General features: G+C 36.3%; 3 protein-coding genes across 3 annotated transcripts; 2 read left to right on the top strand and 1 right to left on the bottom strand.

Moving 5' to 3' along the window:
• On the top strand, positions 1-3624 carry LOC117132569. Its single transcript, XM_033287249.1, has one exon. The coding sequence runs from the start codon at positions 1374-1376 to the stop codon at positions 3351-3353; it is 1980 nt and encodes a 659-aa protein (XP_033143140.1). The 5' UTR covers positions 1-1373; the 3' UTR covers positions 3354-3624.
• Positions 3625-3907: 283 nt separating this feature from the next.
• Positions 3908-9305, top strand: LOC103861907 (spermidine coumaroyl-CoA acyltransferase). The gene is made up of 3 exons (XM_033287842.1): positions 3908-7701; positions 7817-8068; positions 8470-9305. The coding sequence occupies exons 1-3, from the start codon at positions 7249-7251 to the stop codon at positions 9130-9132; spliced, it is 1368 nt and encodes a 455-aa protein (XP_033143733.1). The 5' UTR covers positions 3908-7248; the 3' UTR covers positions 9133-9305.
• On the bottom strand, positions 9171-12928 carry LOC103861908 (CRM-domain containing factor CFM3, chloroplastic/mitochondrial). Its single transcript, XM_009139618.3, has 7 exons — positions 11667-12928; positions 10508-10998; positions 10281-10437; positions 9904-10196; positions 9754-9813; positions 9454-9546; positions 9171-9361 (listed from the first exon to the last, which is right to left on the bottom strand). Exons 1-7 carry the CDS (start codon positions 12868-12870, stop codon positions 9317-9319), a joined length of 2343 nt encoding a protein of 780 aa, XP_009137866.1. The 5' UTR covers positions 12871-12928; the 3' UTR covers positions 9171-9316.
• Positions 12929-13073: the final 145 nt, after the last annotated feature.

Raw genomic sequence — 13073 nt, 5'->3', positions numbered from 1 at the left:
TACCCAAAACCTAATGGTTCCTACCCGAAACCGAATCGAATACCCGAATGCCCATGATTAAGTATAACTTTACGGAGGTAATCTTTCGCATCGTTATCATATAAGCGTATTTTGTTTAACTTTTTTTTGGTAACCGTGGGGATCCTCAATGTTTTATAGGCCCAAAGACTAATCCTACGAAGCCATAGAAATTCAGGTATATTGTTAAACTTTGTTACTCTTGTTATGATTAGCTTAATGAAACAGTACTATTTTAAGTATTTCTGGATGGCATTGACATTGGTAGTTTGAGTTTAGAACAACGCACAAATATTGACGCGGTGACTTGGGTTAGGGCGAGTCGTGCCCTTTGTCTGTAAAAAATGACACTTTAACCGTTGATTTACCCACCTGATGTAGTGGAAGCTTCTAAGTTTTGTAAATACTCTTTACAGTGCTTAATCAAAAGTTTTTAAGGTTGAGAATACTCTTCTCAGTGGTTTATAAAAACCTCTTTAGAGTTTGAAAAATACTCTTCTCCGTGCTATAAACTCGTATAAAATCTCTTTCTTATTATATCATCATAAAACTTAATACAATCTTTATGTTTGATTGCTATTTATAATAAATCACTAATCTTAGAAAATCCTAATCTAAGGGGACCTTATTGAATTGATAATTTGTTAGAATTTGGAGATATGCCTAAGATAATATAGGAAAACCATTACAACCTTAAAATAATAAAAGTAATTATCCTATTAATAAATAATAATAATATTTGGAATATATCCAAATATTCGTTATTTTTGGTTGGTTTAGAAAATGTTAAATGTCGAATGTTGAGAAGGTAGAAGTAGAACAATGTCCTTATTCCATTGTAACCACTTCGTAAATGGTTAACAATTGTTTTTTTTCTTTTCTTGGTCTTCTACCTTCTTGTTGATACTTGATATCATATATGATGTCATAATCTTCCTTTTACTTCGAGTTTTCTCTAAAATGACAAAATAGTTTGATCATATGGTATTAACTGGGGTATTTACTCGCTAACTCCAACTCGACCAATGTTGTAGTGAAACAAAAAAACAAAAAGAGAAGAAAGATACAACTTGAGTAAAAAGAGTTATTCGTTGCGCCTTTTTCAGCTAGACATTTTCTTTCTATATATCTTAATTTTTGTTTGTTAAAAGTTTATCTAATGACAAATCATGGTCCTAGATTCATGCGTAAATATGAAGAAAGAATGTATATTAATTCATATCCAAGAAAGCATATGATAGCTAGCATTTGCTAAAGGAGAAACATATTTATAAGTTTAGCATGTATTCTTTTCTTGTTATTTTATTATGATCAAGAATCTTTTATTTTGTTGAATGATATAAATACATCGATTAATGTGCTTAATATCATCACAAACGTTTATCACCATGAATAGAATAAAGCTACCAACTCACAAACACCCTTTATACCCAACACCTTGGGTTCGCAGTTGCAATGGTTGCTATCGAGAAAATGGTTGCACCAAAGATGGCTATCGTTGCTACGAATGTAAAATATTTTTTCACAAGAAATGTGCAGAGTCATCTTTAGAGATCAACCATCCGTCTCATTCTGAACACCCTCTCCACCTCTCCATCCCGGAAAAGTTTTCTGAGAGTAAAAACTGTAAGTTGTGTGGAGAAACATTGATTTATATGTTTTATCACTGTCCTTTATGTAAATTCGTTGTTGATACGTCATGTATAAAAAATCCACCACCAGATGTAATTGACCATCCCAAAGCCCATGAACACTCTCTTGTCCACCTGAAACACTATTATCATGGCACATGTGACTTTTGTGAAAAGAAATATTGTAGTAGATATCTTTACAAATGTTTCCAATGTCAACTGAAATTCCACTTTGAATGTTCCAACCTTCCTCTAGAGATAACTTATCCCTTTCACCCTAAACACCCTCTTAAGTTCCTTACACGCGAAGAACATCATTTCTCTGATGGAAAATGTCGTATATGTGGAAACGAATTAGGACGGAGATTTTATAACTGTTCAATCTGTAAATTTAGTGTGGATGTTGCTTGTGTAAAGAATCCTCCACCGCTTACAATCCTATTTTCTAAGGCTCATGACCATCAAATCAGTCTTATGCCAAGGATTATCTCTTTCAACTGTGATGCTTGTGGGTTGTCTGGTGATCGAAGTCCTTATTCATGTCAACAATGTGATTTCATGATCCATCAAAGTTGTATTGACTTACCAGAGATCATCAACGTTAATCGTCACGAGCATCGTCTTTCTAGGCGTCTTCAGCTAAGTCCTGGGAGTTGGATATGTGGATTTTGTCACAAGAAAGTTGATTGGTCATATGGGGCATATTCTTGCTCGATTTGTCCTAATTATGCCATTCATTCTAACTGTGCAATACGAGATGATGTCTGGGACAAGTTAGAACTCAAAGGGATATCAGAAGAACTTCAAGAAATCAAACCATTTAGGGTGATAGATGAAAACCTAATACACCATTTTAGTCATGAGGAACATTATCTACAACTCAACGAGGAAAACATCACATGCAGTGGAAACATTCGTTGTGAAGCTTGTGTCTCACCTATAAATTATCAAGCATTCTACAGCTGTGTGCAATGCGATTTTCTTCTCCACGAAACATGCGCTAATCTTCCTAGGAAGAAACGGCATATGTATCATGATAAGCCATTAGCTTTAATGGTTGGTGACATGATGGAGTTTGATTGTTCGGCATGTTCTCAGTATTCCAGTGGTTTCAGGTATAATAATAAAAGTTTCAATATAGATGTAAAGTGTAGTACACTTTCTGAATCTATCTTCCATGAGAGTCATGGATGTACCTTGTACTACATTTACGGGAACAACAAGGAATGCATTGCTTGCGGGAACAGGAGTTATTGTACATTTTACTGCGATGACTGTAAATTTGGGCTAGATCCCAAGTGTGTTGTTTTGCCGAAAACAACGAAACATTGGTATGACGACCATCCACTCTCTTTATGTTACAGAGTCAATACAAAAGGAGAGTATTGGTGTGATATATGCGAGGAAAGTGTAGAAAAATATTGGTTCTACAAATGTGACGATTGTTGTGTTGCTTTTCATACCAAGTGTGTTCTCGGCGATTTATCACATCTCATGCCTGGACGACGCATAATCACATACCATGATGAACTGAGAATTGAAGTGATGCAAACCAGTCCTCGGTTCTTACCACGTTGCTATTATTGTCGCTCTCGACGTGCGGTTCCCTTTGTTCTAAAACTTTTTTATCCAAACCAAACTGTATTTGCTTGTTCTTCGGATTGTCTTCTCTTCACTCACCAAGTATGCAAATTCCTGTATTAAAATGAAAATTTGTAATAACAAGAAAAGACATGGTGAAAGACCCAAACGAATGTAAACTTCATTTATACTTACTTTTAATTTGTTTATAGATGATAAAAACTTGGGCAATTGTTAATAATAGCACCTTTTGAGTTTTTGTCTCAAAAATGGCACTATAAGGAGAAAGTCATAAAAATGACATTCATTAAAGTGTAAAATATCCCTAATACCCTTGGTTTAAAATTAAATAAACAAACAAAAATAAATAAAAACAAATAAAATAAAAATAAAAATAATGAAAAAAATGATTTTTTTTATAGTTTCAGATTATATGTTTTCAGATTCGAAATTTTTTTTTGAAATTTTTTTTTCGAAATTTTTTTTTATTTTTTTAAAAATTTTATTTTTATAATTCAAAAATACTTTTTAAAACTGTTTTTTAAATTTTTATTTTTAATTTTTAGTATTTATTTTTTATTTTATAAAATTTTAAATCCTAATTCCAAAACCTACCCCTTAACTCTAAATTCTAAGGTTTGGATTAATTAACCCAAGGGATATAAGTATATATTACCTCTTTAATAAAACCTATTTTTGTGATTTTGAGCTTGAGTGCTAGTTTGAGAACAAAAACTTGGTTTGGTGCTATCCTAGTCTTTTTCTTTAAAAACTTTTACACATGTGTTTTAAATATAATTTTCATACAAGTCGTTATACAAGTTGTAAATATTTTGATCTATTTCTACACCACCTACAACTAGCTAGGCTGTGCACTTCATTGAACGTTTTCTTAGAGATTTTAGGTTTTATTACGGTCTATTTGTGATTTTCATTGTTTTCACAATTTTTCTTTCATCTGGAATATGTAGGTCTTTCATCTTTGCCTTTCTATCTAAATTTTCGAAACAGGCTTTCACGATATTCTGAATCTACGACTATATTCATGGTTGGCACCTTTTTCAAGTATCCAGTGGTTAAATGCAGTTTACAAAATGCTCCACTATGTTCTGATTCTGATTAAGTTAGCAATTAATTAGTTAGTTGACAGAATACCATAAAATAGCTTATTTGTTTGTGTTTGTCGAATCTTAAAATACCAGATAGATGGGTCATATATATATTATTAGGGATAAATGTCCCACATCGGATATTGGAAGAGATCCTAAGCAATATATAAGATAGATGGGTCACTCCACTTAGCACCAATTGGTTTTAGGTTGGAAGCCCATCTAGCTTAACATGGTATCAGAGCCCGATCCACGCAGTCCAATCCGATCCATTATCGATCCAGCCCAAAGTCGGCCCATCGATCCTTGCCCGAGCATTCCGAGATTGACGTTCAAAGAGCCATCATCTCGAGGGGGCGTATTAGGGATAAATGTCCCACATCGGATATTGGAAGGGATCCTAAACAATATATAAGATAGATGGGTCACTCCACTTAGCACCAATTGGTTTTAGGTTGGAAGCCCATCTAGCTTAACATATATATATATAGTTTGAAGCAGGTGAGAGTACACAAGGTCAAGATCAAAAGCGAGGACGAAGACGCATCAATGCCATCTAGTTCTTGCTTGAACTTACCATTGCATCTCTCGGCAAAGTCATTACCACTCTAACCCCACCTTCCATTGCTGGATCCAGCTTCAATGCTCCTAATATCATCCCCATGTTCTTGGCGTTTTCTTGAAACATAAGATCCCTTATATTCACAGGCTCTTTCCAACCAAAATCCATCGATCTAAACACCGCGAGGTTTCTCATATCGGTCATGAATAATAGTCTATGAATTACCTTGTCGAATTTCACATCCTCCTTGATCATTCTCTCCATGTTTCTTAGCACCTCCTCGACATAGCTCTTGTCATAAGCTTTTTTCTTGGCTTTGTTCACGAGTTTGGCAATGTCAAAGATTGATGATTCATAGAGCTCTCTCGTGGTTAACTCGATGTACACGTCTATAATTGAGTTGCCATAGCCCTCTGGTAGTGGCGGATCAAGAACATGTCAGATTCCCACAGCTATGCAAAGGGCAGTGATCTTGTCAAGGTCTAGGTTTAGGGCTCGAGATCTTGATTTCCATATGCAAGCACTTAGAATTTCATAATAGTGAAACTCTCCTTTGGGGTTTCGCTTTCCTTAGCTAAAGTATCTTTAAGCATTTTTATATTTCAAGCTTTAATGCTTATTATTTCTGTAACCTGTGGATCATTATATATGCACATAGATGAAATTTTCTTTTCTTATACTATACCCCAAATGTCTATTGAATCAGAGCAAAATGTTTTTTTTTGGGTTTAAATGGATAGTTGCAAATAATCAAGTTCTGACAAAGATAAACACTTTCTAAAATTGGATTATTTTAACATAAATGTAACACAATTAATTAAATAGAAGACTCTAATCACAAAATATAAACTCGTGAGTAATACTGTACTATTAATTTTATTAATGACAAAAAAAAATGAATGACGAAAAAAAAAATCGTGTCTTTCATTCTAGATGCCGTCTAGTTAAAGTACACAAATCTTACAATATAAAATGAGGTGTTGGATATACGTGCACCATAAGGCATGCAAATTGAAATGTGTCAACAGTGCCGGTCCAGATTGATGTGGTGTCCAAAGCGGAACAAGAAAAATATTGCCTCATAATTATAAAATTTTTTTTGTTTACTCTTAAGTATTTTAAAAAGCAAAAAAATCTACATGTTTATCACTATAAATTAAATTACATTCATAATCCTACAACAATAAATATTAAAAGAAGAATATAAATTGGAGAATAGAATAATATATACGTATCTTAACAAAAAAAAAAACAATTAGACAACAACTATAGCAGCATCAATTCTCGTTGGTAAAATTTTATTAAGTTTTTATAGTCTCTCAGCAATGCTAAATTCATATTCTGAGATTCAGAAAAATTATAAAAAGAAAAAAATAGAGGAGAATGAAAATGAAACTCATATGCGATTAGAAAAGGAGAATAAAAAAGATACAACCTTTGTAGTAAAAATTGACAGAAAATAATGAAAAAAACAATGCGGAGAAGTGAGGAGATAAGTGTCAATTGCTAAGGTAAAGAAAATAATTACTTTTATTTAGTTTCCTTATTTATTTTTATAACATGTATAATTTTATTTTGTGGGAAGAAAGTTAATGTCGTTTACTATAGTTCCTATTATTTATAAGGAAATTAAAGTTATTAGAAAGAGTAATCAAAATCTTTACTGATCAAGTCTTATTTTTAGTTATTGCCATTAGCGAAAGGGAAAAATGAAGGGGAATATGGTTGAATTCAGGTTCGAACCTGCCTTTACAGGTTAAAAAAAACAATTGAAAAACCACTGCACTGAAGGAAACATTTGCACTTGTTGCCCCAAATAATTATATATATCTTGACGCCTAAAACCGTTGTTTTATATGCTTTAGCGCAGGGCCGGGCCTCTGTGTCAACTCCATGCATGTTACTGATCTTATCATATAAGATGAGGTGTTGGATATACCTGCACCATAAGGCATTCAAATTGAAATGTGTGAACTCCATGCATGTTACTGTTTGTTCTCATGGTTTAGATATGTGAACACATTAAATAGAGTTCCAAACGCAATAGAAATAAAATCACGACATTATGTCTTGTCCTATATCTCGGTTATACAAACAAACTCTCCCACAAACCTAAATGTATTGACCATGTTTGTTTTGCACACATTTAGCAATCAGCGACCAGAGATCATCAAACAACACAAACATATCAGTTTCGTAGATTGTGTGTTTGGCCAACATCAATAAGTTTCGGCGACAAATCTTGTTGGTGTTTGTAACCGTGGGAGAAACTCTATATAAACATCAACAAGAAGTGGACGTTAACGTTGATTTGATATTTGTTATACATTTTTAAACTTTGTATAAGATGTCAAACCAAACAACACGGAACCTTCCTCTATTACTCGAAATGAAACAAACTGAACTCGTTACACCCTCAAAGCACACTCCTCGTGAAGTCCTATCCCTTTCTACTTTAGACAGCGATGTTCTGAATGAAGACATGTACGCGACAATTTATGTTTACAAAGGCAATGAACGTAATAAAAATGATCCTGTCACTCTACTTAGGAAAGCTTTGTCCGAGCTTCTTGTGTATTACTATCCACTTTCAGGCAAGCTAGTGAGAGGAGAGAGTGGCCGAAAGCCTCAGCTAGTTTGCCAGGGTGAGGGAGTCCCATTCGCCGTCGCTACGGCATCACTAGACCTCATTTCTCTAGACTATTTGGAAAAACTTGATGATGAAGTTGCTTTGCGCCTTGTGCCTGAGATTGAAATTGACTATGATACTGATTTTTGTTATCATCCTCTGGCTTTGCAAGTAAGTTTTCTTTCTCTTTGTATTTTCCTAGGAATTGTTTTCATCTATTGTGGACAACCTAATCAAGAAATTCATTGTTCTTCTTTTGGTTTCGTTTTGTGATTTTTTTTGGAAGGTGACCAAGTTTGCTTGTGGAGGATTTACCATTGGCACTGCATTGACGCATGTTGTGTGTGATGGATTCGGTGTGGCTCAGATCATCCATGCTTTAACCGAGTTGGCTGCAGGAAAGAGTGAACCATCGGTGGTGCCGGTGTGGCAGAGAGAGCGGCTTGTCGGGAAAATTGATAATGAACCGGCCAAAGTACCCGGTGGCCATATTGCTAGTCTTTTGGCCACCTCACCGTTCATGCCAACTACTGATCTTGTATGTTGTTCACCTCATTAAATCTAATAGTATTATTAATTTGAATTGTTATTTTACCTAGTTGATGTCATTTAACTTAGACATATCATTAGATAACGCTAAATCGATTTTTTGTTCAAAAATTGTACAGAAAATGTAAAATCATCAAGATAACCTTAATTAAAAATTAAAAATACATTTTTAATACCTGAATTTAATTTACTGAATTAGAATTTATAAGTTTAGAATAAATTTTGGTGATAGGGTAATTGGTGTTTTTTATTAATTAATGAATGCTATTTTGAATATTTTTTTGATATTATTATTATTTTTTTTTGTCGGCATTTTTTTGATATTATTTTGTGATAAAACTAAAAAAATTGCTAATTATGAGATTTGTCTCTTTCATATATATATAACAGGTCACGGAGATAATAAACATTCAGGCTGTGAATATAAAGAGGCTCAAAGATTCTTTGATGAGAGAATGCGAGTTCCCTGAAGAGTGTTTCACCACTTATGAAGTACTTAGTTCTTGCATATGGAAGGCAAGATCTAGAGCCCTTAAACTAAACCCCGACGGGATTACTGTCCTTGCCGTAGCTGTTGGAATCCGACATGTTTTAGATCCACCACTTCCTAAAGGATACTACGGTAACGCATACATAGATGTGTATGTCGAGTTAACAGTCAGACAACTCGAAGAATCATCGATCTCTGACATCGCTAAACGCGTCAAGAAAGCCAAGAAAACAGCCTACGACAAAGGGTACATAGAGGAGGAGCTGAGCAACGGCGAGAGACTGATGAGGGATGATGCCAAGTTCAAAGGTGTGAGTGATGGTGTGTTTTTCTTGACGGATTGGAGAAATATTGGTTGGTTTGGATCCATGGATTTTGGTTGGAATGAGCCGATGAATCTGAGGCCGTTGACTCAGAGGGAGAGTGCAATGCATATAGGGATGATCTTGAGACCTTCTAAGTTAGACCCATCAATGGAAGGTGGCGTTAAAGTGGTCATGACGTTACCAAGAGATGCAATGGTTATGTTCAAATTAAATATGGATGCTATGAACAAACTTTAGTTCCATGCATATGAACTTTCTTTACGTGAAAAGAATAAAAGTGAATATGTGAGTGTGCTTATATGCAAATTAAAATATGTAATAATGTAACTACATCTATAATTTTCATTGCGGAACCTGAAAATTTATCATTACAAGTTCTGACATTGTTATACAAAATATGAGATTATATTTGTTTAGTGGTTCAAGTTTCTTCTTCCTCTTCCTCTGATGATAAGAAAGATTCATCCTGATTCACAAGAAGCAATTTCAGAGACTGTCATGGTTTCTAAGTAATGTTGCAAATCTTCATCAAGAACCTTGAGGAGGATATTACTTTACCTCGTCAGAAGAATAATCAGATTCATCAACCCTCAAATACAAGTTATCATCTTCCTCTCCATCACTTTTCTTGTGGGGTTCCCTATCCTCTTCCTGGATATCATATAATCGTTTGTTAATTTAGTAACAATGTTAAAAGAAATTGCTAGACGGTAATTAAACAATTTATAGGAGATTATTGTTTAGACCGATTTTTTGAATGCCTACACCGATTTTTTTTCACAAAAATCGTTTCGCTTAGGCCTAATTTGCCGCCTAGTCAGACGTTTTAAAGCATATTGCAATCAGATTTCATCAAACCTGTCCTGACTTCAACAGCTCAATCCGTTCCTCTAGGTCAGCAACATGATGCTTTAGTGCCTGTCCAACCAAAAGAGAGAGACCAATATTTGATCATAACAGAAACTTTCCACACAAGTTATATTGTAACTATTTTTTATCATTCATTACTTCTCTTCTCTGAAGCTCAATGGACCGAGCAAAAGCCTTTTTTCTTGTCAATAAATTTGAAGGCCTAAGCCGGAAAGGCATCTGATAGTTCTTCCCACGGTAGAGTATGATCGCATAGCCTTTCAAGGTATTATCAACGGACACCAACACTCCTCCACTCTCAGCCTCCAAAGAGATAGCTATATGCTTCACTTGCGGAAGAGATTTGCCTCTAACAATGATCTTTACGAGCTCCCTGTGTTTCCAGTGTAGATGCATATTCTCTATGGTACCATCAAACACTTCTCTTCTTCCTGTTAAGGAAAACGAACATTATAATACAGATAGTAATGGCTTTTAAAGGTGACAAGTGAGATGAGAACATTCTTTGCCCTTACCTACGAGGAGAAATGGATCCATACTCAAACCGATTCTGCGGAAAAGAAGTCTCTCTTCTTCTGTGATGATCTCTGAGTCAGTTGGGAGATCAGATGGGTCAAGATCCTTCTGCACTTTAGCTAAAGCCTTCTCAGCTTTTCTCAGCTTTTGCTTTGCCTATACAACAAAAGAGAAAGATCACCAAATGCTTGTAATCAGATAAGAGGGTAATAATAATAACACTCACATAAAGAAGTCTCAAGTCAAGATCTCTGATCAACGCAGCTCTCTTAATAGAAGCTGATTCTCTCTTCAACTCCTCTACATCAACACTGCTTGCCTCTGGCGCCCATCTTGAACTTGCAGCTATAGTCTCAGCGAGAGTTCCAGCGAGCAACGGCGTTTTAATCCCCTTGCCTTGCGATACAGGTGTGACTCTTGCTGAAGCCGTTTCCCGGAGTTGATCCTCTTTGTTCTGAAGAACCTCCGTTATCTCCTTTTGCCTCTCCCTCAACGCCTCTGAAACCGCGGGAGGCATGAAGTCGTTGCCTCTGTAGAAGACAATGTACTCTTTGTTTCTCGAAACGAGTACGCCGCGCGTAAGCCTCTTGAGCTCTTCAGCCATTCTCTCGTTCCGTGTGTTCTCCACACCGCGTTTGATTGCTATCTTCGCGATCGCGCTCTTCTCCCATAGCTTTATCATTGCCACAGCAAGACCTTGTAACTCTCTGCTCCTCCCTATACACAAAGAAACAACAGTCACTCGCCAACACATATAAATGTTCCAAAAAGGTGGTTAGGCGATTATTGTTTAGGCGGGCACTTAGACCCATTTTTTAATAAATCAGTTTGAAAAGGTCGTTCATATCCGATTTGCTGACTATACACAAAGAAACAACAGTCAGTCACCAACACATCAAAACGTTCTAAAAATCTCTAGACGTGGTTAGGCGGATTCTTGTTTAGGCGGACACCTATACCTATTTTTTAATAAATCAGTTTGAAAAAATCATTTCGTTCATATCCTATTTGCTGAACTATACACAAAGAAACAACAGTCACTCGCCAACACATTAAAATGTTCTAAGAATCTCTAGACGTGTTAGGCGGATTCTTGTTTAGGCGGACACCTAAACCGATTTTTTAATAAATAGGCTTGAAAATATCATTTCGTTCATATCTGATTTGCTGACTATACACAAAGAAACAACAGTCACTCGCCAACACATTAAAATGTTCTAAAAATTCACTAGACGGTGGTTAGGCGTTTTATAGAGGATTATTGTTTAGACTAGACTGATTTTTTCATAAATCAGTTTGAAAAAAATCATTTCGTTCATATCCGATTTGTTCAGACCGATCTTTTAGAGCACAATAAAGATAATGACTATTGTATGCATACATACCAAGAGCAAAATGAGGAGGGCTAGTCCTAGCAAGCCGACGCATCTCTGTCATCTCCTTGTTAGACAAACAAGGTTTAACTCCTTGAGGAAGAACCCTAAACGGACATCTGTATCCTAGAACCATTGGAGGAAGCAAGTCTGCATCAACGGGGAACGGAGCACACCCTGTCCAATCATGAAACCTTGGACCAATCTCGTCCAACAGATCGTTCAGCTCACATAGCTCTGATAACTGCTCTTTTGGTACATTCTTAGGGTAATTCGCCTCCTCTGCTGTGTACTCCTTTGCCTCAGGGCTTGTATCAAGATTGTTCTGTTTGATGAAAGATTGAACACACTTGAGATTGTAACTTATCCCTCTGTACAGTACCACCGAGCTTCCTGACCTCCAGATCACTAACCCACCGGTCTTCTTCTCCAAAGTCTCGTGAGTTCTCTTCATGTTGAGAGCACAAGGCTCACCGAACTTCAGCTTCACAACTTCATCATCCTCCCATTTCTCGTGAATGGCTTCAACCAAAGCCTGTGTGATTCCGGCAGAACCTACTTTGACTCTCTCAACCATCCTCAAAGCTACACTCCTAAGCCTACTCAGCTCATGTTCCGGTACAGCTCTCTCGGCTTCTACAGTGTTACTCTTCTTACTTCTCCATACTCCTTTGTCTCTCCCTGATTCTACCACCATCCCTCTTCCACCATCATCATCATCTAAATCTAAAGCATTATCCTTTCTATATCTATTTTGGTTAAAGCTTTCATCTTTGACATTAACCCATGGAGCAGACATGTAACCGCTAGGCCTTGGGAAGCTAGACCGGAGATTGGAATCGGTTATCTTACCGGTTAACTCTGAAGACCGGTTTACTTCTGATTCTGATTCTTCTTCTTCCTGATGGGGTTGAGTTTGCTCTTCGTGCTTCTTCTGCCAAGGAAAGTTGCTGTCTTTGGGGCTGATTCGGGAAGACCATTTGTCGCTGATCTCTTCGAAGAAACCCGGTTTGGGTTTCCTCTTCTTCTTCTTCTTCCTCGGGTGAGTGTCGACATCAATGGCGGCGGCTCTGATGGTATTCAATTGAATTGCGTGGCTGAAGGGGTGAAATCTAAGTCTACTGATCCAAAGTTGAGAGCTTACTAGAGGGTGAAAGGAAGAAGAAGAGGAGGACGAAACAGTGTGGAGATTTACTGGGAAGTGACACAGCGCCATGGATGATGAGTTTTGGGGGTAAAGGAGACAACCTTGTTTGTACTATTATCCAGTTATTGAGAGTGTAGGAATGGTTTTCGAATACACTCCGTTTTCTATGTGCGAACAAAACATGCATGCCGTTTTTACCCATTCACATAATAGGTTTTTATTTATATACTCCACATTTTGTTTACTTATTTTTAACCATATAATTTAGGGGT

The sequence above is a fragment of the Brassica rapa genome, chromosome A03 (genome assembly GCF_000309985.2).
Source record: "Brassica rapa cultivar Chiifu-401-42 chromosome A03, CAAS_Brap_v3.01, whole genome shotgun sequence".
Taxonomy (NCBI): Eukaryota; Viridiplantae; Streptophyta; class Magnoliopsida; order Brassicales; family Brassicaceae; genus Brassica; species Brassica rapa.
Note: the sequence above shows the minus strand (reverse complement) of the source record. Positions and strands in the feature narration are given on the sequence as shown.